The sequence below is a fragment of the Mesitornis unicolor genome, unplaced genomic scaffold, assembly GCF_000695765.1.
Source record: "Mesitornis unicolor isolate BGI_N332 unplaced genomic scaffold, ASM69576v1 scaffold39077, whole genome shotgun sequence".
Taxonomy (NCBI): Eukaryota; Metazoa; Chordata; class Aves; order Mesitornithiformes; family Mesitornithidae; genus Mesitornis; species Mesitornis unicolor.
In genome coordinates this window covers 4,236-30,238 of record NW_010195095.1, presented here as the reverse complement: position 1 = coordinate 30,238, position 26,003 = coordinate 4,236, and the positions used below count along the sequence as shown (strand labels likewise).

General features: G+C 42.7%; 2 protein-coding genes across 2 annotated transcripts; one reads left to right on the top strand and one right to left on the bottom strand.

The window, feature by feature from the left end:
* Positions 1 to 4,293: 4,293 nt before the first annotated feature.
* LIMS2 (LIM and senescent cell antigen-like domains 2) lies at positions 4,294 to 24,679 on the bottom strand. The gene is made up of 10 exons (XM_010188006.1): positions 24,603 to 24,679; positions 18,790 to 18,949; positions 17,898 to 17,964; positions 17,475 to 17,595; positions 8,560 to 8,709; positions 7,581 to 7,731; positions 6,442 to 6,534; positions 5,509 to 5,557; positions 5,247 to 5,322; positions 4,294 to 4,441 (listed from the first exon to the last, which is right to left on the bottom strand). The coding sequence occupies exons 1-10, from the start codon at positions 24,677 to 24,679 to the stop codon at positions 4,294 to 4,296; spliced, it is 1,092 nt and encodes a 363-aa protein (XP_010186308.1).
* On the top strand, positions 15,155 to 16,189 carry GPR17 (G protein-coupled receptor 17). Its single transcript, XM_010188005.1, has one exon. The coding sequence runs from the start codon at positions 15,155 to 15,157 to the stop codon at positions 16,187 to 16,189; it is 1,035 nt and encodes a 344-aa protein (XP_010186307.1).
* Positions 24,680 to 26,003: the final 1,324 nt, after the last annotated feature.

Genomic DNA, 26,003 nt, shown 5'->3' with positions numbered 1-26,003 from the left:
CTGTCATGTCCATTGCTGGCAATGGAAACTTTGGAGACTAGTGACCTGGAGTTGTTTTGTCCCCCCATGTCTGATCAAACTTGCTGTAAGTGAGAAGCATCCAATACTTCACCTGTACAAAAAGAACTGTATTGTTTCTGGTTTTTAAATAAACTCTGCAGAAAACTGACCACGATGTCTTTCACAACAAGAAAACTGAATATTCACTCTAGATCCATGTAACCTAAACCTACCAAGCATCCACTACAGCCTGAAAATGAGCATAGCATCCCATCTACTCATCGCATACACAACACAATGTGTTCAGCACAGCCTCTAAAAGGATGAGACCTGGTTTTGCACATCCTCATCAACCAACACATCACCACAGAAGCAGCACAGGTCCAAAACACCAATTCAGCACAATAGTGCATCAAATCCGGACAATCACAAGAGTGTGAAATGCTCTGGCTCAGCATTGCAAATGTCATTTTTTTTACTGTACAATACACAACTTTTTTACATTTGTTTCTTTGTGCGAAGATTTAAAAGGTATTACAGTTAACTTTATTACAGGAACACAAAAAGGTACAGTATTACAACATTTCAATCCACAATCATGTTTTACTTAGACAGCACAAGCAGCGTGTGATAAAACGAGAGCTCCACACAGTGCAAAATCCATACAACTCACCAAAACCTGAAACAAGGCAAGCAGCTGCCAATTCTTTTACTCAGCACCATCCTCAGCACCTCACAGTGCTTTACAGACTAGTACAACTGCATTACATGTTTGCCTGCAATCTAGTCCTTCACCATCCAACCCCTTCTGAAAATGTGTCAGTCACATCATCTAATACAAACCACACGACATTTAGGAACTCTCTGTAAAGAAGGTACAACAATATTTGCCTAGATTGTGCAGACTGCCATAAAAATACAGACCAGGACACAAACCCTAGAGAGCAGATTAGGGTGCCATAAAGAAAAACGATTGCAAGTGATTACCATAGCCTTTGACTACAAACAAGCTTCACATACTGCAGTTTTGGAAAGCAAAACCATTTTCAAGTGTACTCAGTGAATATTAGTGACTTTAGTTCAACATGTATAAATATGAATGTAAACGATACATGTACATAATGAGACAACAGCTTTTAGTAAGTGTGGACTTCTGAGCCAAGTTCAACCTTGAGATAAGTCTATGCTCTCCAGTGGTGTGGTACCTAGGATGAATTTGGTCAGCACGTCTGTTTACAGCAATGGAAAAAGCATGCAGCTTATTTCTGACCAAGACCTACAACAAACACCCTGTCAGCCTATCGACATGCTACAGAGAATTCATAAATCTGCATTCCGTTCTACTTAGTTTTTAAAAAGTGAACTCAAAAAAGTAGAGGAAGATGCATTTCAACTATTTCTAGTTATTTCTCCTACTCCTTCAATTCCCCCGTCTCACAAAAGGTAAGCCAGTAACATACACCGTTGTAGCTCTGCTCATCGTAGGCTATGGAGTATGGAGTATCAGAAAAATAATTGTGAAAAATTAATAGTTAAATAATTTAAGAGATACTAAGAGAACATCACCCTCCACTATTACAGAAATCAGGCATTACGATTTCTTCCTCCACCAATTTTGGGAAATACTCTGAAGATCAGGACAGAATCCAAATCCCATCCTTTGAAAACTGGATTTCTAACATGAGACAAAGTGACAGCACACACTAAATCTCTACTTGCAGTACAAAAGCAATTCCATTCATCAGTACATACATGGATTTTCCATTGCTGAACTTGAGAGTGGCCACTGAAAGAATATTACCTATTGCCTGCTGGTCATGCAGTCTTTCCATGTTTAGCAGTAACTCTGCAGCTGTGTGTGTTCCTCCACCGCCTTCTCAGGAGGCTGAAGACACACAGCTGCTCAGATTTAGCATTAGACATGGCCTGTGACAGATGACAGAACAGACCTGAATGTTTTATGCTGAGAAGAATCTGCATAACACAATGAACTGCACCTGGATCAGTGGTTGTCGTGGTTTATGCTGTGAAAAAATGCCAAACAACAGGCTTAAAGGACCGGTCTTTGCAGTGGCCACACACTACTGCACCAAAAGACACGCTGCTCTCTGTGCCCTTAACTGAAAGATGCCTTAAAGGCTGATGAGAAAATAGTGACTAGCCAGTGTGCTCCTAAAGCAGTGACAAAAGCAGCTACTACTACTGTAATCTACAGTGCATATTGGTCAGAAGTGGATCAAAGAGTCCTATTAATTAAAATTAAGGCCTGTCCCCTCATCAGTGTTATATAGTGGATGAAGTATACCCCAGTTAAAAGTTTATGGTAACTGAGAGCAACAAAAAGCAAAGCAGCTGAAGAAAACTGAATTAGCAAAGCCAGTTTCTAAGAGATGGTCTTGCATATGGGATTCTTATCTGCACACAGTTAATGAGGATCTCCCACCGCTGCTGCGGTATCTGGTGCAGTTCCATGAGCAGCAGCTACAGCAGGTGTGTCCACAGCTCTCAATGCTTTATCTACGGTCTTGCTCAGATCTATTTTGAGCAGAATGTGATGGCAGTGAGGACAGGTTTAAGGTAGGTTATTGCCCCAGTATGCTGCTCACTCATACAAAAAGTGAGGAAGCTTTAACTTCTTGCTAGCTGATTAAACCTGGGGCTGCAGGGTGATACCTAGGCCCAACTGCTGTGTTCACTACACCTACTAAACTAGCCACTTTTTGGAAGATTGAAATCAGGCAAGGGACAGCAGTCTTCCTGTGCCTTTCATTCTGTCTCCCTCCCAAAAAGGGCAGGCACAGCTTCCAACTATTAACAGAATGAGATTTTCAGGCTGCTCAGCTTAGTTCAGCACAAGAAACTATGGGGGACACCTCTAGAGGTCTCAGAAGCTCACCGTGATTTTACAACACACAGGTGGACTCGGGAACAGCACTGATGATGGCTCACCCCTAAAAAACCATTGAGAATGTTCAAAACTAGGAAATTTCTCAGCACCCTGAGTTGTGCCAGCGGAAGCAGCAGGATCAGCAGAACTTCACCAGCAACAGACAAAACTACAGAGCAGAACTATGTGCTTAAGATACACAGATTCCTGTCTGAGGTCCTCTCTCTAAGTGCACCTAGCTCCTATGAAGAAAGGTGATAGGAAACTCTTATTTGGGTGAAAATTTTAAGAAAAAGACTTCCTGGGTTTTTTCTGCATAAGATCACATTTGCTACAAACTGTAAATATGAGAAATGCCTTCATGTAATTTGGCTTTCTGGAGCATGACCAACAAGAGTACACACATCTTTCAGATAAAGTGAGAAGGCCAGGGGAATTGAAGCACTTAAATTGGTATCATATGAGCACTTAGACTTCACCATGCAAAAGAATAACCAAGGCTCCAGCCACAGTGCCTCAAGAACTGTCAGTTCTATCAGGGGACAGGACATGCTTTGTGCTGACCACTAGCAGCTCTAGTACCTGTGTAGTGGTAGAGAAGACGTTGAGGAAATCACAGTGACATTTTCTAACGATTTTTTTCATTTCCCAACGATTTTTTTCATTTCCCATAGCCATCTCCTCCTTAAGGAGGGCTCAACTACTCTGAAGAGGCTGATACGGCCTTGACAGCTGAAATCTCCTTAGTACTGAACAGGGAAGCAAAAAACTTCAGCTGTCTTAACACTGAGCCTAAGCCAGACAAGTGGGCAGTGCAGATGCCACAGCTATTGGTCCTGGGCTTTCTCACTAAACCTGTGAACCAGAAGGACCGTACAGCATCCGGATCTGCTCAGTAGGAATCTGGAGAAAGACCAGAACATTTTGCATGTAGCAAAGAGCGACAGCTTTCAGAGTATTTGCCTACATATTAAAAAAATTAAAATAAAAGTGTCTTCACCCAGGGTAAGAAGAGAAAGTTTTATACTTCAACTGAAAAAGAGCAAACTGCACATTTCTTCTACACTCAAGCTTTCTTAGACTATAGAGGAAGGGAGAGAGAAGTACAGTTCAGCTGAGGAAGGAAAGACTGTGTCCAAGTCCACAAAGGCAGAGTAAGCTGTTATTAGCAAATTAATAACGAGCCTGTAAAGTAAACTGCTCAATTCATATTCTGCTTTCTGCCAGTATCACACAATTGCTTAAGAAAAGGGATAGTTAAGATACAAGCTACACTACGAGCAGCAGGGGAAGGTAATACTTATCTTTGGTTTCACTTGTTCTTAGTAATTGCCTGTGTAACCAGCAGCTGCTGTGAGCAGCAGCCTACGACTGCAAGAGCGCAGTCAGCAGCCTGACAGACCTGTTTAAGCAGAGTTTAAATCCAGAGCTTTGGGATGTGCCTTCTTGGATGCCAGCTCTGACAACTTCTTCAGGCGTTTCTTCAGCTCCAGAGGGAATTTCTCATAGCACTTCTTGCATACAGGCTTCATGTCAAACTCCACAAACTTATTCGTTTAACACAAAGAACAGTGGGCTATTAAAAAATGGTATTTGCAAACTATATGCTTCACTAAAGTGAGTTTCCATGCATCTATGCAAATGCTGTTCACGTTTTACTGCATGTATAAAACAACTCACTGCCTTGTTTGGTCATGTAAAAGTACACAGACTGGGTTCTTATCAGGGAACTGGGGTCTTTAATATTGCCAGTTCAATAAGGAGCAAGATTTTTCCATATATTTGTGTGCAACGGTCTAGAATAATAATGTTGTTATCACAGATTGCAAGTGTCACTTCCAAGGTCCTCTTTGTGATGAATTAGAGCTCCTTCATATACAAGGCCAGTGGGGCTAATGCAGTGTAATAGGATAAGGGTTTGAACTTGAACAGGAAGAAATGTAGGATTGCTTTGTTTTCTGTTCCTCTTCTACTACTTGAGGTAACTAGCACAGTATTTTCCTTCAAAATGATCCGCACAATCGCAAATGCCCTAACTGAGGGGAGCATCCAGCCTAAGGAGACATGGAGGCTGTGTGTATTTCAGGACAGGCAGTGACTCAAAGCTTAGAGCCTTCCTCCAGTACTGCTGGAGGAGTTCTCCTTTTACCCAACCTTCTTACAGAACAGATGAATGAAGGAAAATACATCAGAGAGGATGCTGTGTCCCAGCTTCCTTTGTAGTTCTGAAGTCAGTGGAATTATAAACACAGAGGAAAGGTGCATTGCCCCTGGGAGAGGCACTGGGTCATGGCACGGGCTGATACTCTGCCTGATGGGCAAGTGTCTCATATGTTCCAAAATATAAACATTGACTTACTTCAGTGTGAGCTTGATGTTGCAGGTGGAGCAGGAGAAGCAATTCACACACCAGGCCTTGTTAAGAGCCGATACCACTGCAAAAGCAAAAGCACAGAATAACAGGAAACTGCTGCATTATTTGAATTGGGATTTGTATCCAAATTCAAATGAGGCCAGATGTGAAAAGAAACACTGGTGCCTTGCAAGTGTGGGACCGCAACAGCTGCACCAACAAATGGAACAAGGACAGCAACCCAAACCACGGAGAGAACAAATCTTACCATCTCCCTCTATCACGTGGCTGCAGTTGTAGCAGACATCTCCAAAGAGCTGCACAGCAAAAGAAATAATAACAAGAACTCGTGTTACTGACCACTCGTGCTCCCCAAATTACCCAGCTGGTGTGAACAGTAAATCTGAACAATCAAAGAACTCCCAGACATCGCAGTAGCCCCCAAATACACCAATTTAAATCCTCTGAATAACTCCTCATAGACTTGCCAGATAGTCTATATTCCTTTGGATCTCACACCACTAAGTACTACAAAACCTTTCTTGTTGATGCCTCACACTCTACCACTGTTATGTGATCTTAAAGTCCCGTACACGTGGCAATTTGGAGAAAAAAGGGGTGGTAGAGTATGATGCTTACTGTTGACAAACATCTTCTGATGCTTAACTACAAACATAAAATGAAAACTTAGAGCTACTTGCAAACCAGTAACACTTATCTCTTAAGACACCAAGAGACCAATTTATCTGACAGAAGAAAATACCAAACTCAGAGCTGGTCAATAGACTCATACAGAAAAAATAGGTTGTGATTGGCTTTTGAAATGTACTTTTCTTATGCTTTAGACAATGCAGCATTTGTCTTAGGCCCATGGAAGCAAGTAATTGTCAAAGAACACCACACAAGTCGTTTTGGAGTAGAATTACAGGAATTTTGATCACAACCTATGGTGAGTGTTTTTCTTTGTCAATGGCATGAAGAAAAATCAATACCCTCAAGACATTTCTATTACATTCCCATCATCACTTTCCACATCTACCAAGAAAAACAACGTTTTCTTTTAAATCTAACTCATTTCTTAATATTGCATTGCCTCTACAAATTCAGATGATGCAAAACCTGCATAGCTTTGCATATGTAAAATGCAAAAAAGCATTTGCAAGTCAGAGCAAGTACCTACAGTCTAGATGGCAGAATTTACCTGATTATAGTGGGTTTCACAGTAAGCCAGTCCTTTTTTCTCATAGTGTCGGTGCCCCAAGAAGGGCTTCTCACATTTGGCACAAACAAAATGCTGTGAAAGAAGAAGAAAAGACATTCAGTAGCAGGCAAAGTGACTTTTCCATCACCAGGGAAAAACTTGCAAGGTTACAAATCATGGCTCAATCCGAGACACTTAAATCACAGAATCATAGAATGGTTTGGGTTGGAAGGGACATTAAAGCTCATCCAGTCCAACCCCCATGGGCAGGGACACCTCCACCAGTCCAGGCTGCTCCAAGCCCCATCCAACCTGGCCTTGGGCACTGCCAGGGAGGGGGCACCCACAGCTTCTCTGGGCACCCTGGGCCAGGGCCTCGCCACCCTCACAGCAAAGAATTTCTTCCTAATATCTCATCTTTATCTACCCTCTTTCAGTTTAAAACTGTTACGCCTTAATGCTTTAATGAAACTCAGGCAAGAAAATTTTTATGGAAGTAAAAGAGTGGAGGAAATGTTTTGCATGCTACAGTAAATAAGAACTGTATTAAAGATAGTAGGAGACCTGCTGAAAGGGCAATCATCTTGTGTCTACACTGATGGACTTGTGGACCATTATCTTGCTTATTCCAGAGAAGAGAAACAGGACCATCAACCACAGCTGGTATGAATGCACTTCAGACAAGCAACATCATCTCTCAGTTCAAGCTCTAGGAGGCTCAAATCAGTAAAAATATACATCACTAAAAAACTTCATCACTAAAAAACTTCAGAGCACGTTAACTTGCTGTGTTAGCTGAGGTTGGAGAGGATACATGAAAATACATCATAGTGAATATGTAAATTTATTATTAGTAAATGCTATTCAGTGAACCATACTCTGCAAGAATCTTTACAATGCCACACAAGCATTTTAAAACTAAGGTTATTACTACTGTGAAAGCATAGCTTTCTTAGGCAACCCTGATAGCCCTGCTGTACTCATTCACTCACGGAAGGTGAAGACAACCTGAAACACAAGCAGCTGGGCTTTGTCTGATCTCATATTACAGATCAGGCAAACGCCTACAGCTTCCATCTAGCACCAGTCCTCCTCCCAAATGACTGCTGAAGGGCACTGCAGATCCAGCGAGGCCTCACCTCAACGTGCCACTGCTTTCCCAGAGCATTGACCACTCGTCCCTCGATAGGCCTGCGGCAGGCTCCACAGATGGGGATTCCCATCTTGTCGTGGCAGGGCAGGCAATACAGCTCTCCCTTCAGTTCCCGGGCCTCAGCAGTCAGCTCCTTCCTGTAAACACAAACACGTCCCTGAAGAACAAACACCAAGCAAAGCTCTTCAATGCTCAAAAAGAAGTTTTGGAAGACTAAACTTGAAAGTTCACATACTTCCATGCTACAAATGCATTACTAAAAATAGGCTAATAAAATACAGTTACTGTCAACTCATCTTTCTAAAATTGCTTTCTCAGTTTGCCAGACAATAACATATGTGGAGTACCATGTCTGCAGCTGGATGCTCTGGCAGAAATCTGAGGTGCACTTACATAGAACGATGCAGTGCCATGCAAAGACTCAGACTACCTCTGAACGGGATGGCTCAGGTACAAGGAGCATCCCAGCAAACCCATCTCCTTGATTCTCCAGCACTGCTCCCCATTCCAAAGCAGTGCTGTGGCTCAGTTATACTGCCTTCATGGTAAGTAATTCAGGTCAGACAGGTAATGGACTGTGCCAGACTGACACAGCTCTCCAAGTCATCTTTTGTTTCTATCCAGGAATACAAAGTGAAACTATTTTGAATAGTCTGGCAACAGCCATCTTTGGACATCACTATCACTCTAATCTGCACAAAACCTTTGGGGTAAGTGCATACCAAGGAACTATTTTAAATTTCAGCATAAAAGTGTCATTCAAATTTAGGATAGAAGAACACTGAATGGCAAAATGAAACTAAAGTTCCTGTAGGCTTTCCAAATTTCTTTCAATTTCTCCTCATGCAATTTCTGTTTGTTCAACAAGGTGAAGGCAGCAAAGTTGAGGCCTTGGAAAGGACAGCACTGCTGACTGAACAGTGCCTCTCTCTCCTTTGCTGTCAGTTTGGAAGATGAGAACATACCCGCAGTGGGTGCAGTTGAAGTGATCCGGGTGGTAGGAATCGTTCCGAAACATCAGAGGCTCCTCATCAATGATCAGGTGGCACTTCTGACAGATGTACTTGCCCAGCCCCTTAGCTTTTTCACGGTTATGGCACGGCCTGCACAGATGTCTATTTGAACAAAGGAAAGAAAGGAAAAAATGAAGAAATCAGTTCTCCTAAAATGATGCACATGGCATGCTGCAAGATGTACTTCATGTAACAGAAGTGTCTCGTGAACTCAGACTAAACATCTTTTACTCCAGTATCTTGCACAGAAAAGAGTATGTGGCTAGAGCAGTCACAGAGCTGTATTTTCTCAGAATACTCCTCCAACATTCACTGATTTCTATCCCATTAATGATATCTTCACATCATTCTTCTAGGTATTCTTTCCAGTTCTTCTAGATCCTTTCTGAGAGGTTGGCAAGGAAAGGTGGCAACACCTTCTCTATAAAACTATGGGATCCAGCCGTACCAGAGGCATGACAGCATGAGAGGGCAGGAGGTGTCAAGGAGAAAGAATAAAAACCATTAAACCAAAGCACATTGCTCAAATGCCTTTACCATGACTGGATTCCTTAGTCTTCAACAGCTAGGACAAACAAGAATCCTAGCTCTTCTGCCTACAAATTCCTTTTAGTCTCAAGTTAAAGAAAATAAAGAAGGACGCAATTGTATGTGGTAAATGTAAACATGTTCCTATCACACAGAACCATAGAACATCTCAATCTGCAAGGGACCCATAAGGATCATCAAGTCCAACTACCACTGACTACCTAACACTAAATCATATTACTTGCCCTTGAACGTACTGCAGGCACAGTCCTAAACATGCAAATAAGCCAAATTTCTGGTAGAAAAGCTTGGGCAAAGGTCTAAAAAACTTCTGTAAAGTCTGTGGAATCCACCAGTCTTATCTCAATATTTTACAAGCTCTGAGGAGAAGCTGTTCAGTTTACTTGCCTGTTACCTACCCCACTGGCTGCAATGCTGCAGGCTGGGAAGAACTGATGATAAAATGAAAACTTCTGTGGCTTTCTTTGTCACAAAACAGACAAGCCTGCTTAATTCCTTTCACTGTATCACTATGCAAAACACTCACTGAGATTTACAGGTCGTTCTCAAAAGACATCAGACAAAAGGAAAAGTTCAAATGGAAAGGGTAGATTTATGGCTGAAGTAGTGGGTTCTTGGCAGGGCCCCTTCCCAAATTCTGGCGTGATGAATCACTTACCCTCAGATCTGTAAAATGGGGATAAGAATACAACACAGATGTTGTTGTGAGACCTAAAACAGTGATGACCCTCAGCTGGCAGGCGCCTGTCTAAGTGCTAAGTATCATTATTATTCTCTCCAAATCTGAGTCCTCCTGTCAGCAGGAGTTTCTCTCCAGGGTTGGAACTACTGTCTGCCCAGACGGAGTCCAGAAAAAGCAGACAGCACCCCATTATAAGGAAACATGCAGCTGTGCTCATCTCAGCATAAAGGCATCAATTTTATTCGGCACCGTCAAATGCAGAGTAATTATACAGGGCAGGACATAGGGACCCTGAAGCAAGTGTCCTGAAAGAGACCCCTCTCATGCAGCTGAATAAGATGCCTTCAGCCATTTGCACTGATAAACCATTATCAACCCCTCCCCGCTCACAAACCCTCCCTGCCGTCCCATAGACCCTCCTCTATTACGAGCGAAGGGAAGTGCTGGGCAGGCTAAGCTGTTACCATAGCAGCCGCCCCTCTCTCTCTCCCCCTTCCCAATCCCACCATTATGGAATTATCCCATTCTGAAATGTCCTGTTGTGCCTATTAATACCAGACTTCCTCCAAACAATGCTGCTCTCCACCCTCCTCAAATAATCAGGGGACTCCGAGAAGTCTGTGTTCACGGCGGGGGGATCAGCAGCAGCCTTCAGTAAGCACCATGAACACTGGAATATTCATACAGTGCAGTCATATCTGTAACAGCAGCAGCAACCTCCACGCCAAGGGGTCAGCTGGGATGAAGACTGCTCTTCAGTGCCGGGGTGTCCTCTCCCCTGCTCTGTTGCGTGACTGAGCTGATAATGCGTTATCAGAGCCAGAAGGACACTATATAGAGGGGCTCCCCTCTCCACCCTCAGCAACTCTGCAACTCTGTGCTCTTTTTGGATGATCTTGTTTTCACCGTTCTTGCTCCTATTTGGTTTGCTGTCATCAGAAGGAGTTCCTTGAGATTTTCCCAAAGGACCCTATACTCCACCCACAGGACTGCACTGCAAAGAGGTAAGAGACAAACTTCTATTAGCAGAATAATGAGGGGCTTTCCTAGTGGCATTAGTTTTAGCTGGTGTCAGTGAGGTGGAAACACACACACACACAGAGGCAGATGAATATAATGGAAATGTTTGAAATTAAGAACAGGCAGCATTTTTTGAACTTCAAAGAAGAATTTCTTCACTCTTCTTTACACCACTCATCCAAAACACAACAGTTTTCAAACTTCTGTACCTAACATCCATCCATTTGTGACAGGAAAACCGGCAGTTCTATGGTACATCCAGTGCTCTCTCATGCTGCTTTGATGCTCAGAGGAAACAAGTATTTCAGCTGAGAGGTGGGGGGCTCAGCAGGGAGTGATTCTCAGGAGAATTTCAGTCAGAAGTGGCTTATTTCTAATGAAAAGTACTTTCAGTCAAAGATAGGAGATGCTACCATTGGACAAGAGACTACAACCACAATCATAGAAACTCCTAAACTAGCATATCCCCAAACCAGAAACTGCTCTACCCGAGAGCAAGAACAGAAATCGCTGAAATCCACCACAAACCCTAACATATACTGCAAATTTATCTGCATTATAACAAAAACCTCCAAATCAGCCAGGTAACTAACTTAGGATGAACTATTTCTTCTGCTTATTAATCGTTGCATTAATGATAGGTAGAGCATCTGCTGAAAGGGTAATCGGGTTGTTTCTATATTGACAGCCCTGTAGATTGTTATCCTGCTTGTTTCTGAGCAGAAGAGAAGCAGTGCATAAAATATCTTCAGTGTGCACGCATTACAAATGAACAGTGACATTCCCACTACAGCTCAGCCCTGGGAGGCCTGGGATAATGGCTCATTCCAGAATAGGGCTCTGTTTAGCAATATGTAAATCAGGAAATATTCGCACGACACCAAGAGCGCAATCCAAGTGGAAATTATTGGACAATGAGCCAGACTCCTAAAGGAGTTTGCTGTCTGTGGAGCTAAAGCCTCCTGCACCATATAGCCTAGCACAAATTACACATTCCAGGTCACTTGGGAAGGCTCCCAGTTTGCCCTTAGCATTCATACAGACAAGTGCAGCAAGCTTTCTAGGACTTGGAGTGCTTAGGTTTAAGTATAACAAGTCACAAAGAAGAAAAACCTAAAAATTCAACACATTTCTTTTAAATTGATGGGATAAAATCAGGCAAAACAGAAGTGCAGCTGTAAATAACAGCAAAGGGGTTTCCACGCTGTCTACAATTACAAATACACCCAGAACTGTTAAAGTCACAGCATTTTGCTGAAAATGTATAAATTCTCAAAATAAGCTCAACACTTAACTCTAGAGACATATCAGCTCTTTTCCTAACCTACTCAAGCGCTACACCACAATTTTCATGAAGAGAATCATAAAGAAAATAAAAAACTTGATTGGAATTCCCTTCTAATTTAAAACCCAAGCAAAACTTCTCTTTTCTATGATTTCTGACCAGGCAATGAAAAATACCTCCCTTCACCTTCTTCTCAAAGTAAATTAGGGAAGAGCAGCTCTCCTGTGAAACGACTGAATCTGTTTCAATTTTATCATCAGCTCAAAGCCTTCCCCTTCTTGACACGGCCATACTGGGATCCTGGATAGCTCTGACATTCTTCTTTCTGCTCCATTCTACAGGATTTTTAAGTAAAAGCATGTTCAGATAGAAATCGATGGCAGACTCAATGCTGCCAATCAGCGAGGACAAAACTCTCGACTTTTAAGTGTCTGGCACCGACACTCAGCTGAACCTGAATCCCAAAGACTCTCCTTAGGAAATCAGCTCAAATAGAACCTGTTCAATGAATCTTGCTGCTAAACCCCCTAGTACTTAGCTTGTAAACAGGGGAAAAGTTTGCTCACTGCTTTGCTTCCCGAATTAACTTCAATCACTATCATTAAGACAAGTGATGGCCCTGTCTGCTCCATAAGACAAGCCTCGCTTCTGCCTTTTCAGCTGGTGCAAGCCAGCACTTACTGCTTTCTCACTGGTGTCACAACCATGTAGAGAGTAATGCTCAGCTATCAGACCATCACAGGTATGTCTATATAAAGATCACCTGATTTTTAAAATATTTTTTTCCGTTGAAAAGCATATTTCGAATCATAGAATGGTTTGGGTTGGAAGGGACCCCAAACCCCCGCAGCCCAACCCCCATGGGCAGGGACACCTCCACCAGCCCAGGCTGCTCCAGGCCCCGTCCAACCTGGCCTTGGGCACTGCCAGGGAGGGGGCACCCACAGCTTCTCTGGGCACCCTGGGCCAGGGCCTCATCACCTCACAGTAAAGAATTTCTTCCTAATATCCAGTTTAAATCTCCCCTCTTCCAGTTTAAAACCATTCTCCCTCGTTCTGTTGCTACCTGCCCTTGTAAAAAGTCCCTCCTCAGCTTCAAACAAGGTGCCTGGCACAAAAAGGGCTACAGAGCCAGGACATCACATAACAGGTACCACTGTAAATCAACAGCCAGTAAAAAGGCATGGCCTCACTGTATTTCTCCTTCGGTATGCAATAGGAAGATATATATTTAAACTAATTCCATCCAGGACAAGTATTTGAGGATTCAACATTGCTATCACATAGAAACTTTCACATCTTTTGTTCAAAAATACTTGCAGCTTTTACTTCATAAGGGACAAGCAAACACTAGGAACAAAAACTGTGGGCTCCTCTGCAAACCCAGGAAATTCACACGGAAACTTGCAATAGGGAGTTTTCCTTCTGCACACAAAAGCAAGATTTCACATGTATTTTTATAGATAAAACGTCCCCTGGGAAAAAGGGCTGTACAGTCTTCCTTGCACATGCACTTCTAGTAATACCAAGATAATAATTTGTCCCTGTCTCTAGGGCTACAAAGGATACAGCTGGCAGTAGGCTCTGAGTACCCACACGCTCAAACCTGGAGTCTTTTTTGTGCCATAAACATGGGGGATATTTAGGCAATGCATGGAGTAACAAAGCCCCTCTGTGGCCATATGAAGAAATTTCAGTTTCTGAATTTCATTCCATCTCCCTTCCATTGACTTTTGTCTCTTCACCTGTGAACTACACAGAAGTGGGCCAGCATATTCATCTCTAGCTATTGTAGTCTTCTGTCCACCTGGAAGTGACAGCAGCCACACAAAACATAGGAATTACCTTGGGATTTTGTTAATATTTTCCAATAGATTGGTCTGTTCCTAATCCAATTTCAGTTTCTTGATCAGCCACCAATATTTTTAGAGATCTGAATCTGTTTTGTTGGAAAGTTGCATGCACTGTGTAATGCCTTGATCAACTGTCTAACGATGTTAAGATTTCAACATAGAGCATAGGTTCTGCCTGAGAATAAAAATTTAGTCTAACAGCATCAGCAATCATCTGAAAAGGTTCATTTTTGTTGCTGTTCCAGATCCTGGAGACAACAGAGACTGGCAAAGCTCAGCTCAGCTTTACTAAGATGCTACTTGGAAAAGGCCCTGGATAAGCTACAGTGGAGCTCAGGCTTTTGAGGGAGAGACAGTTATGGTGGGAGAAGAAGAAAGCTGCAGGGAAGGGTGACACTTTGACAAGTAACCCCCAGCACAGGCGTCACCAACATTTTCTTCTGAGTCAATTCAGTGATTTTGCTGTCCAAATGAGATGCTGTTACCCATCTGAAGAGTTTCCTCCTACACTGGAAGTAGATGTGTTCGCCTTAGATACAGGAATTCAGGCTAAAATAATTCTCAAAGATTTTCAGGAACCTTGTGGGTGTTTTAGTAACAGCAAGACCTGACCTGTCTTCTACTCCCTCTAGGAACAAGACAGATATTCTAAGCTAGGTCACCTTACAACAGATATTTGTGTTCAGAAGAGCTGATTCATTAGGAACTATTCAGTCCTCAATCAGGCTTTCAAATTCAACACAGCAAATACTTCCTAGCTAGACATAAAGAACTCACTTCCACTCTTCCACTAACCAGACAGTAAGCATTTCACTGCTCTGCCATACAACTGATCTCAGCTCAGGCTGGAGACAAGCTCATGATCAGCTTGCTAGCTCTGTAGAGTAGCTCCTTCAACTGGAATTAATGGTCTGGAAAACCCAGCAGAGCAGGAGGTATTCAGAATTTTAATGTAAGTGTTTAAACTCAGACCAACCTGTCCAATTAAATACCAACATTAGCAAACAGGAGACATCACTGATTTCCATGTGTGTTGTTTTGGGTGGGTTTTTTGGGTTTGTGGGGTATTTTCCTTCACCAAACCAGGCTCTTCTGTAATATACTGTCTCAATTCTTTCAGGGTTCAGTTTTGTTCTTTCTTCAAAACTGTGGTGAAAAATGAACAGCCCAGCAGGTCCCCCAAGTCTACTCTTCAACTGCTCAAATCAACCGAATTTCTCTTTGGAAACGTCAGAGCAATGTGGCAAAGAGACACCCCTCGAGAACATCCTTTTTGCCACTTTCTACTTCCTGGACTTCATCCTGGCTTTTGTTGGCAACGCCTTGGCCCTTTGGCTTTTTGTTCGGGACCAAAAGTCAGGCACACCTGCCAACGTTTTCCTGATGCATCTTGCTGTGGCTGACTTGTCCTTCGTGCTGGTGCTTCCCACCCGGCTGGTGTACCACTTTTCTGGTAATCACTGGCCATTTGGTGAGATCCCATGCAGGCTCACCGGCTTCCTTTTTTACCTCAACATGTATGCCAGCATCTACTTCCTCATGTGTATCAGCGTGGACCGGTTCCTCGCCATCGTGCATCCCGTGAAATCCATCAAGCTCCGCAGGTCCCTTTACGCCCATTTGGCCTGTGCCTTCCTGTGGGTTATAGTGGGGGTGGCAATGGCACCTCTGCTGCTCAGCGTGCAGACAGTCGAGATGAACAACACAACCGTGTGCCTGCAGCTCTACAGAGAGAAGGCATCACGTCATGCCCTTGTGTCCTTAGCAGTGGCATTCACCTTCCCGTTTGTCACTACGGTGACTTGCTACTTATTAATCATCCGAAGCCTAAAGAGCGGGAACCGAGTTGAGAAACACCTGAAAGAAAAAGCTATCAAAATGATCATCATGGTCCTGATGATCTTTCTGATCTGCTTTGTACCTTATCATGTCAATCGCTACATTTATATTCTCCATTACAACGGGACAAAAACTTCCTGTGAGACACAGCGTATTCTAGCCCTCAGTAACCGCATCACTTCCTGTCTCACAAGTCTGAATGGTGCCTTTGACCCAGTCATGTATTTTTTTGTGGCTGAGAAATTTCGTGAGGCTTTGTGCAACCTGTTCTGTGTTAAAAAGACTGTAATGTTGCCTCAAACATATGAGGGTAAGACAAATGAGAGCTCACTAAGTGCGAAATCTGAACTGTGAACAGGACTTTTGTCACTGCTTTGACTTAAGAACATTCTGCTCCATCAGAATCAGCTGAGAGCACAAACGTGCAGAGAGTCCATCCAGAGTTAAACTTACTCCTGAGGAGGGAAGTTGTGTCATTTTTATGGGACTGCAATTAGCAAGAACGCCTCTGACAACATAGCTCATATGTTCTTGTCTTACTGAAACTGCAAACAGAAGTACAGTTCTAGCAGGCTAGGGAAGACCAGGTACAATGAAAACTGGGAAAAAGAACCCAAGAGTTTCCAATAATATTTACTAGAAGAATGACTCCATGCTATGGAGATAGATATTATAGGAAATCATGTCACAGGTGAATTATATTTTTTATGTAATGAGCTCCTTACCATTTTAGATTTGGTCTACAAACTACAAAATCATACTTTATCTTGCTTGAACTGCTTCAATCCTGGCTGCCATCCCAAAACACCCAGGAACCCTCCTACGTGACACCACAACAGCCCATTCTAACAAGATCAGGTGTCAAAAGAAAATCAGTTATGCCCAACTCCAAAACCAGAAGCTGAACGCAGGACTGAAGAGAAGAGGGAACAGAGAGGGCTCCCTGCTGGACAGGGCACACGTATGGTGAGAACAGAAACTCTAGTGAGAGTTAGTGAGAATATAAACTCTAGAAAACTACTTGGCTTTGCTCGAGACATATGAAAGCCTGAGATTAACTATGAATTGTGCAACACTGTCTGCTAACTGCTGGATTGTTCTGTTTTCTTATCACGGTATGCTTTTGTATAAATTTTATGTACCCTTTAATGTTTTTATTTCCTATTTCTTAATTAAAGACATTAATCAAACTTTAGGACTAATTTTTATTGTTCTGTACATAAAAGGAATGATTTCTGAAGACCAGGGGAATCACATGCTGAACAGGCTTTGCTGTAATCCTCCTGTTATTCTCTTGGCCTTTTGCTCTGTCTGGATTTCCTGCTCGGCAGCTCACTTGATAAATAGCCTGCCCAGGATCACATAATCCCTTTTTCTCACTTTCTACTCAGCATTTTGCCTGAAATCCCTTTCTTTTCCAGATGCCATCCACTAGCTACCAAAACTGGAGTTTCTGCTTTCTACACATTTCATTGGATGAAACAACACTGCTCTTCATTCCACTTCCCATCTCCTAAAGCTTCTACCAGACCTTTTCAGGTTTTGCCTCTTGGTATACAACCAACTGACCACTCTCAGCATCAAACTGCTGTACCAGTATCACACTGACAGAGCTTTCTGAGCTCCTGCTCTATCTTACCTGCCTGCATTCTTCACAAAACCCAGGTCAGCAAGTGCTACATCGCAGAGCTCACAGCGGAAACACTCTGGGTGCCAGTTATTGTTCATTGCCTTGATAACACGTCCAATGATGAACTCACCTGCAAAAGGAAAGCAACAGCTTGAGATGCATGCAGAAAACAGTCTTATTTAAAGACTACTGCCCTTCATAACCCTTCCACTTTAACTCCACAAGAACTACTACAGCCCAACTTTGAAAAAAACAATTCTTTCCAGAACCAGGATACCCCAAAATCACTGCTGGTATCACGCTTTGCTGCCCTCCAGAGCTCCTGCTCCTTAAAATGACCTCAACAATCCCAGCCCAGGGCCAGATGTCACTGCAATGGTGGGAGGTTTGCACAGCCCCGTACCCCAGGTGTTGACATGCATCACATCTTACCACATTCCCCACAGCAAGGGGCAAACAGCATCTGAAAGTCATGCTCGCAGTATTTTCGACCTTCAAACTGGAACAAAACAACAGAAAAGGAGCCCTCATGAATAACTGAGCTACTCTTATGTTCTGACAGTTCAGGATGATTTTCCACTGGAATGACCAATTAGCCAAGGTCAGTCAAGTTTTATAGTTCTAGCCCCCTCTCACCTGTTTTTAAACTCCTAGGTATTTTTCTTAAAGAAATATCCAGATATGGCTTCAGTTTTACGATGAATTTGCATAACGAACGGTTAAATCAATTGCAATGCTGTTATAAGACAGTAAAAGTCTTGAAGTGTCTGAAGCCCTTTTGCTAGAGTTGGCTTTTATTTAATTTTTTCTTTATTTTTTTTTTAATTCATGTAATTCAGAACTACTCCTCCTACATGATACTAAAACTCATGGCAAGTTAAGAACGCAGCATGTTGAAAACAATGTATTATTCAAAATATGTGCTCACACATATTCTGCAAAAATATTTCAACCTCATTATTAAATGGGTTCACCAATTTCAGTTGCTCAATTGGAAAAGTTTGGTACGAAATATCTAAAAATAAAGACAAAGATTCACTTATTGCTAATGAAATATTAAGAAGCATTATCTGTTTTCTTCTTTCAGCACCTTTTACCCAGAGAGCAAGCATACAGTTTTTGTTCTTACTGATGTATAGGAAGGAGTATGTGAGAGAAAACAAAAAGAAATTAAGTCAGAAGCCCCTCCAAAAAAATAGTTTAGGACTAAGGAATTAAACACGCAAGAAAGATGGAAATTCATATTTCTGCCAGACTTTTCCCTTAATTCCTTGCCTTTTAATGGAGATATTTCCCTTCTCTTACACGCAGCGTAAGACCTCACCTCATAAAAAAGTCCTTCTGGGAACTGACGAAAACACTGAGCACAGACAAAGCAGTTTTCGTGATAGAGCTCCCCATTGCTGTTCACAATCCTCTCCGCAGGATCAAACCGAGTCTGGCAGCGTTCACACACCGCATTCGCGAGAGCATCCGACATGTTACTGGAGTAAAGACAAGAGTAAGAACATGAGCAATGTCACAGCCAATCGCACAAGTATATTCACATCATCCAAGTTTCTTCAACAGCTGTGAACACAACATTTCCATTGCTTTAAACTCCCTTTCACACAGAAAGAAATTAAAACCAAAGACCAATAAGTCACCTTGGGACTGACATCAGTCAGAAATAATGGTTTTGCAACTCACACGTGGCAGAATGAGCTCATGGAGCAGACTTCCCTACCATACACTTCTCTTCACCAGTCTATCACCCCACTATTGTCACCCTGCTAATATCAAATATCCAAAATCTTAAATAAAACAGCAGTTTGTAGAGCAGCAAGTGCAATGATTCTGATTTCTTGGGATTTCTGGTCTCAGTATGTGCACCTCTGAGGATTTTCTGATGTGCAATAAGCACTGATATCCCACTCTAGTCTCCCCCTCACTGTAGGAATTAACCTAGCAGCTAACGTGCACAAGATTCATTGGAAAATAATTACATACAACACCTCTGTCTTCCCGACATATTAGCTGAAACTGTCAGAGTTCAAAAGGTATGGGAAGAGAGGAGTCTCTCTGGCTGGTTTGGCAAATACATCAGCTTCATTTCCTCAGAAAGTGAGGCGAAAAAAAACCCCAAAGCCACACTCACAAATCATGCAAATGATATTTCCTCTATCTGCCCTAAAATGTGGAACAATAACCTCTTTCGCAAAACTTTCACACCTACCATCATGTTAATCCATGTCCTCTATGTACTAACAGAATGCAGTTTTAAAATCATATATTGCATGTCCAAGAAGGGAGAAAAAGACTATGCAGTCTCAGTTTCTTGTTACTGTGATCTTTCTTTTAACCACTAGAGTACTCAATAATATAAACATTCAACGTTGTTACACTTTAAGATACTTTCTTTCTGCCACTGCAATTCCAAAGGTGGCAAAGACCAGGAGAGCTGGTAATAATTTCAAGAAAGGAGTACTGATTTAGCAGAAATTTGTTACAACTTGTTTCTTTATTGCGGTACAAAGGAGCTTTAAAAAACAGACCTGGATGGGACTTATGGACAAGCAGGAAATCCTGTAATTTCATACACCAGAGATCATAGCCTGACAGAGTACCAAAGGAATAGGTCAACACAAAAACATCACTGTTTGCAGCAAAGCCAAGAGACCTAATCGGCTTAGTATTCAGCCACCACTCCTTTAGTTAAATCACACAAACGTGTACCAGGACTTGAAAACATAATCTCCCCAGGAAGCATTTTTCCCCTCCTAAAGAATTTGATGTCCAAATTCCAAAAACTTGAGCCAGCCAACAGCCATGACTAAGAAAGCCTCACATCAACATTGGGTGAATACGCTACTCTGGGGGATGGGACAAAACCAGGTGAAGCAGCATCCCGGCAAGTCTCATAGTTTCCTACACCACAGCAAATCTTACATTCTCCACACCACTACCAAAGCACGATCTAAGGTTGTGTTGGTTTTTTGCTTTATAAACATGAAATCAACTTTTTAAAAAATCCTGATTGCTTTTTCTTTCTCCAAGCAGACTTTAACAGTACTCCAGGGAAGGAACAATACTCACCAATGCCACCAACAACTACCTCATAAACACTCATAAGAACCAACTCACTCATAAGGATAAGGTTTTCAAGACTCTCCATTCTGAAACCAGCATTTGAAGGCTGTTGTGACACAGTAACCCCACAGTAAACCTTGATTCTAAACAACATAAAATCTATTGGGAAATTGAGATTCCCCGCGAAAGCCAAATGCACCCCTGTTCTGCACCACCAATGTGCATCTGCAGCCCAGAAACCAACCCCATCCTGGGCTGCATCACAAGAAGTGTGGCCAACAGGGCCAGGAGGTGATCCTGCTCCTCTGCTCTGCTCTGATGAGACCTCACCTGGACACTGCATCCAGCTTTGGAGTCCCCAGCACAAAAAGGATATTGAAGTGCTGGAGTGGGTCCAGAGGAGGCCACAAAGATGATCAGAGGCTGGAGCAGCTCTGCTACGAAAACAGGCTGAGAGAGTTGGGGTTGTTCAGCCTGGAGAAGAGAAGGCTCCGGGGGGACCTTATAGCGACCTTCCAGGACCTGAAAGGTGACTGTAAGAAATCTGGGGAAGAGCTGTTCACTGGGGCATGTAGCAATAGGACGAGGGGTAATGGTTTTAAACTAGAAAAGGGCAGATTTAGGTTGGATATTAGGAAAAAGCTCTTCCCCATGAGGTGGTCGATCACTGGCCCAGGTTGCCCAGAGAGGTGGTGCAGGCCCCATCCCTGGAGATATTCAAGCCCAGGCTTGATGGGGCTGTGAGCAACCTGATCTGGTGACATTGTCCCTGCTCACTGCAGGGTTGGGCAGGATCAGCTTTAAAGGTCCCTTCAACGCAACACATTCTATGATTCTAAATCACACACCAGCTCCCAACCGATGTCTCCTGTAACACAAACCAGCAGCTGTAGCTCTTTGAGAATCACAGCTTGATTTTTGCCTTTCTGCTCTCCTTTCTTTTATGACTTTGCAGCTGTTTTCACTTAAGACATTTTATTCTTTTACACTCAAGTTAAACTTTGCAACTTCAGCGTTGTCTTAAAGTATGACTGTGCATTGATTCAAAAGTTTTACTTTCATGTTTGCCACAGTTTCTTAATCTCACTCACACTCCTGCGTACCCTCTTCCTTGTGCAAAAACAAGCATTTATTCAACTAACTCAAAGTTAAAATTAACCAAGGCTGCAAGGGGGAGGGAAGACTGTTCTAATTCAGAGCAGTTTTATTATTCAGTTTACTACACTGCTGCAAAAACACTTCTATCAGCAGCATGGGGAGAAGAGAAGCAACACCAAAACCACTCTTTTGATGGCGGTGCCAAGAGTGACCACAAAAGTTTGACGTGCTGTGTCAATCGTAAGATGTTTAGATCTGAATCTTTCCCCTTTGTATTCTGTTTGCTGTTTTTTTTTTTTCAGTTCAGGAAAATACAGAATCTTCCTCTGCTTTAACAATAAGGTAGTGACACAAAGACAGGAAAGGCGATCAAACCATGACCAGCTCAACATCCTGAACTTATTCTGTTCTGTGCAAACCCCAAAAATACCAGTGCTCAAACAACGCTTTTTCCAACCTCTCACCATTATGTGTTGTACCTTTAACAAATTATCTTTGCCAAAGTACCTAATGTGCAGAAATCCCATATTTACCATCATAAGTAGGCGTGGGTTTCTCATGCTTTGACTTCTCAGAATTATTTATTACAAAGTATCAGCTTTGCTTTCAACTGGGGAAAAAACCAAAAATTCCTTCCTTAGGAGAAGTGGAAGTTAATGGGGAAACCCATTCTGTGCCACAGGTACAGGTGTTACAGAAAGACCTGAATGAATCGTTTATGCTGAGAAGAACCTGCGTAACACAATGAACTGCACCTGGATCAGTGCTGGTTTGTGTTACAGGAGGGACATTGGTTGGGAGTGGTGTGTGATCTAGAATCACAGAATGCACTGGGTTAGAAGGGACCTTTAAAGCTGATCCAGTCCAACACTGCATTGAGCAGGGACAATGTCACCAGATCAGGTTGCTCACAGCCCCATCAAGCCTGGGTTTGAATATCTCCAGGGATGGGGCCTGCACGACCTCTGGGCAACCTGGGCCAGTGATCTACCACCCTCATATTGAAGAACTTTTTCCTAATATCCAACCTAAATCTGCCCTTTTCTAGTTTAAAACCATTACCCCCCGTCCTATCGCTACCTGGCCTAGCGAACAGCTCTTCCTCAGATTTCTTGTGGTTTAGCTGTGACAAAAGAGGCAAAGAACATGCTTATGAGACCAGTTTTTGCAGTGGCCACACACTACTGCACCAAAAGACATGCTGCTCTTTGTGCCCTTAACTAAAGGCCATTTAAAGGCTGGAGAGAGAACAGTGACTAGGCAGTGTGCTCCTAAAGCAGTGACAAAACCAGCTACTACTACTGTAATACAAAAAGAAAGGAAGACATTTCAAGATACAAGAGCTCTAGCACCTGTGTATCTCTATCACCATACCTATGCTAGGGAATCCTGCAAAGGCATTCTCTGCTCGTCCTGATCTACCAGTAGAAGTGAGTGTACCCAGAACACAGCACAATGTGACAGCATTCACAGCATCATTTCTAGTACGTATACACACACAGATGCCTAGGATAGTGAAAAGTCAAAACTCAGAAAGCTGACACCACTTGTGTGTATCATAGATGCCAGTAGCTAAGAAAAAAGAAATCACAGCACTCTAGCAGAGGGGCTTCTTCCCACCTTCATAGCGTGGTTGAGGATTTGTGGCTTTAAGTCCTTAATGTTGGCAATGACAAAAAAAAATTGCCAAGACAATAACCAGACTTTATGACTCATTCCACAGACAGTGACTAATACAGAGAAAAAAGAAAGAGGAAGGGTATCAGTTCATGAACTTCTGCTGAGAAACAGCCCTCAACTGCCCTTATCGTTCTTCCAAAATCTGTTCACTGCAATTGACTTTTATCTGGACAGCTTTCCCAAACTGATTTAACTGCTTTAACATTGTCGGTAAACTTGTCATAAAATGCCAGAGGGGAAAAAAAGTCCCATTTGTTCGATGTGTGATTTGTTGTGTGTTTGATAATACTACGTGCATAGCTTAACATTCACAGTACTTCTCCTTCTGCTTACATTGATTTTTCAGTTAATTCCCTATCTAAGTATTTTTTCAGCTCGCTCAATAAGAAATGAATCGTGTTTCTCTCAGCATATCTTCCTTGATCAAGCAGCCCCCAATCTTTCAATGAAATAAACACATTTTGTTCACATTTTCTACACAGGGATAACAAAAAGCAAGAAAAGACAAAAAAAATGGTCACAATATGGAGAAAAAAAATCTTTGTGGTTCCCCATCTCTCCTTGGCCTACCAGCAACAGCAAAGTGCTACCTGAGGAATCCAGAGGTTTACAAAAATTCCACTCCTTCATACATTTCAGGCGAGAGCAAAATGCAATGTTGGTACAGTTGGTCTGCAGGGGAAACCACAACCGTGCAGACCTTTGAGAGCAGCAGCAGCAATGGAATCTGTTGGTATTCACACAGGAAAAAATCCTGCACTTCATCCCTCTCGGTGCAGTGCAATGCTTATTTCCAGTAAACAATCCCCAATTACTAAAAAGACACATTTAGCAGTGCTCACTCAGCACTGGGAAACATCAACAACATGAAGAAATGTACAAGGAATGGTAGAATTGTATCAGCATTTTGAAAAATGACTGCATTTCACCACAGTGCCTAAATGCTTCACCATGAACAAGACCAGCAGTAATGCTGGTTCTGAACAGTCCAGTCCAGTGCTTTGAAACAGGAAAGGTTCTCCATTGCTGCTTTCCTGTTATTGTTAAAAACTGAAAGCTTCCTCATCAGGAAAGTCCTTTCCTTTGTAATGTACATAGAAAATGAAAACAAACAGACTTCATCCCCTCTGGCTGTGTGCAGACAACTCCCTCTTTAAATAAAAAAGCCCCACCACCAGAACCGAGCATCTATCAAATCCTGGAAAAGGCTTCGGCAATACCATTCCCTCCATCTCACAGACATACCCACACGTCCCAGCTGCCGTATCTGTCCTGGTGCTCAGGAGCGACCCTGTGCCACTTAGCTGATCCTGTCGGCGCTGATAAAGTTTGGAGGATGCCAGTCCCCGAAGTCTCAGGCCAGCCATGGCACCCAATGCCACTGTGAAGGGGAATGCAAAGACAACTGGAGCGAACACCAGCAACACTGACACTCTGTGAGTCACCTTCCTTTGGGGAGTTGCCTTTACATTTCAGAAGAGCTAAAGCAGGATGCATAGACCCCTGTTCCAGCATTGTTTCTTACAATTCAGCTACCATGCTGCTACAGTCTGAGAGATCAGACAACTTCTTTCCTGTATTCCACTATAATCACCTATTTAAGGCAGCACACTCAGGAGTCTACATCAGCAACTCGTTTCTGTCTTAGACTTGCATCATGTATCTGTATAAATTTCATAAGTGAAATTAAAACAAAAATCCCGAGTCTTCACATAGTTAAGCCACTTAATTCAAGAAGACTCTCTGATCAAAGCAACAGAGAAATACAGTAAAGCAAAAATACATTACTAGATCTCTGGACAATGCACATGTTACTGCAGATCGGCATCGCTAAGGTGGCTCCCTGCAGACTGCTGCATCACACAGTGTTTTGAGGACACTGCAAACACCAGAACTGATCCTTTCAAGGAATAAAGCACAGTCCAACAAACAAAACTGTGAAGATTTCTGCTCTGCAGGCACACTCCAGCCTGCAGAAGCAGCATGCAGCAGAGGGTCAGCAAGCAGGGAGAAGGGACATAGTCAGCATTCCAGCCTCCAGAGCTCTCTGCTGGGAACCCAACAGGGCCTCCTACCAGAAGTCTGCCCTTTCTGCTATTCCTCCTCTCCACCCACCCCTGCAGGAGAGAAAGAGAGGCACACAGCACAGATTCCTCAGGGCACTCAGTGGGGGGCGAAGGAGTAAAAACTTGAGAATACAGAAGTCAGTTTTTCAGAGAACAAAGGGAAAGGAGCGGAGGATGGGAGCATCTGAGTCAGTGTCATTTGATCAGCACTGCCATGAAAAACATCTTGAGAGGCACTAATAACAAATTATTTTTTAGTAAATTACAAAAAAGGAGGATTTTTGTAGCATGACAGTGAAATATATTCCATGACTACAGCTTGGCAAGCTATGGGGGAAAAAAAAACAACCAACGAGATAAGTGATGACTTCATCAGTACCAAATGAGCATTAACAGCAGAGATCACCTCTGTCCTTTAAAGGAAAAACAACAGGGTTTACTGGGACCCAGCAGAACAGGCACGAATAAAAACCATCATACTTTCAAAAGAAAAATCAGTAACTTCCAAATCTATGGTTCACTCCACATTTCACTGGGACTTTCAGGCTCCTGACCTCTGACAGCAGTCTGCCACTATCCGTTCTTTCAGACTGTATGTGTTTTATCTATTACTACTTTATGATGT

Coding starts and splice junctions, on each gene's coding strand:
- GPR17 (XM_010188005.1), top strand. CDS start 15,155: ATGAACAGCCCAGCAGGTCCCCCAAGTCTACTCTTCAACTGCTCAAAT.
- LIMS2 (XM_010188006.1), bottom strand. CDS start 24,679: ATGGCTGGCCTGAGACTTCGGGGACTGGCATCCTCCAAACTTTATCAG. Junction 5,558..6,441: donor GTGAAACCCACTATAATCAG/GTAAATTCTGCC, acceptor TTTGCTGTGCAG/CTCTTTGGAGATGTCTGCTA. Junction 4,442..5,246: donor AACATCAAGCTCACACTGAA/GTAAGTCAATGT, acceptor TTTGTGTTAAAC/GAATAAGTTTGTGGAGTTTG.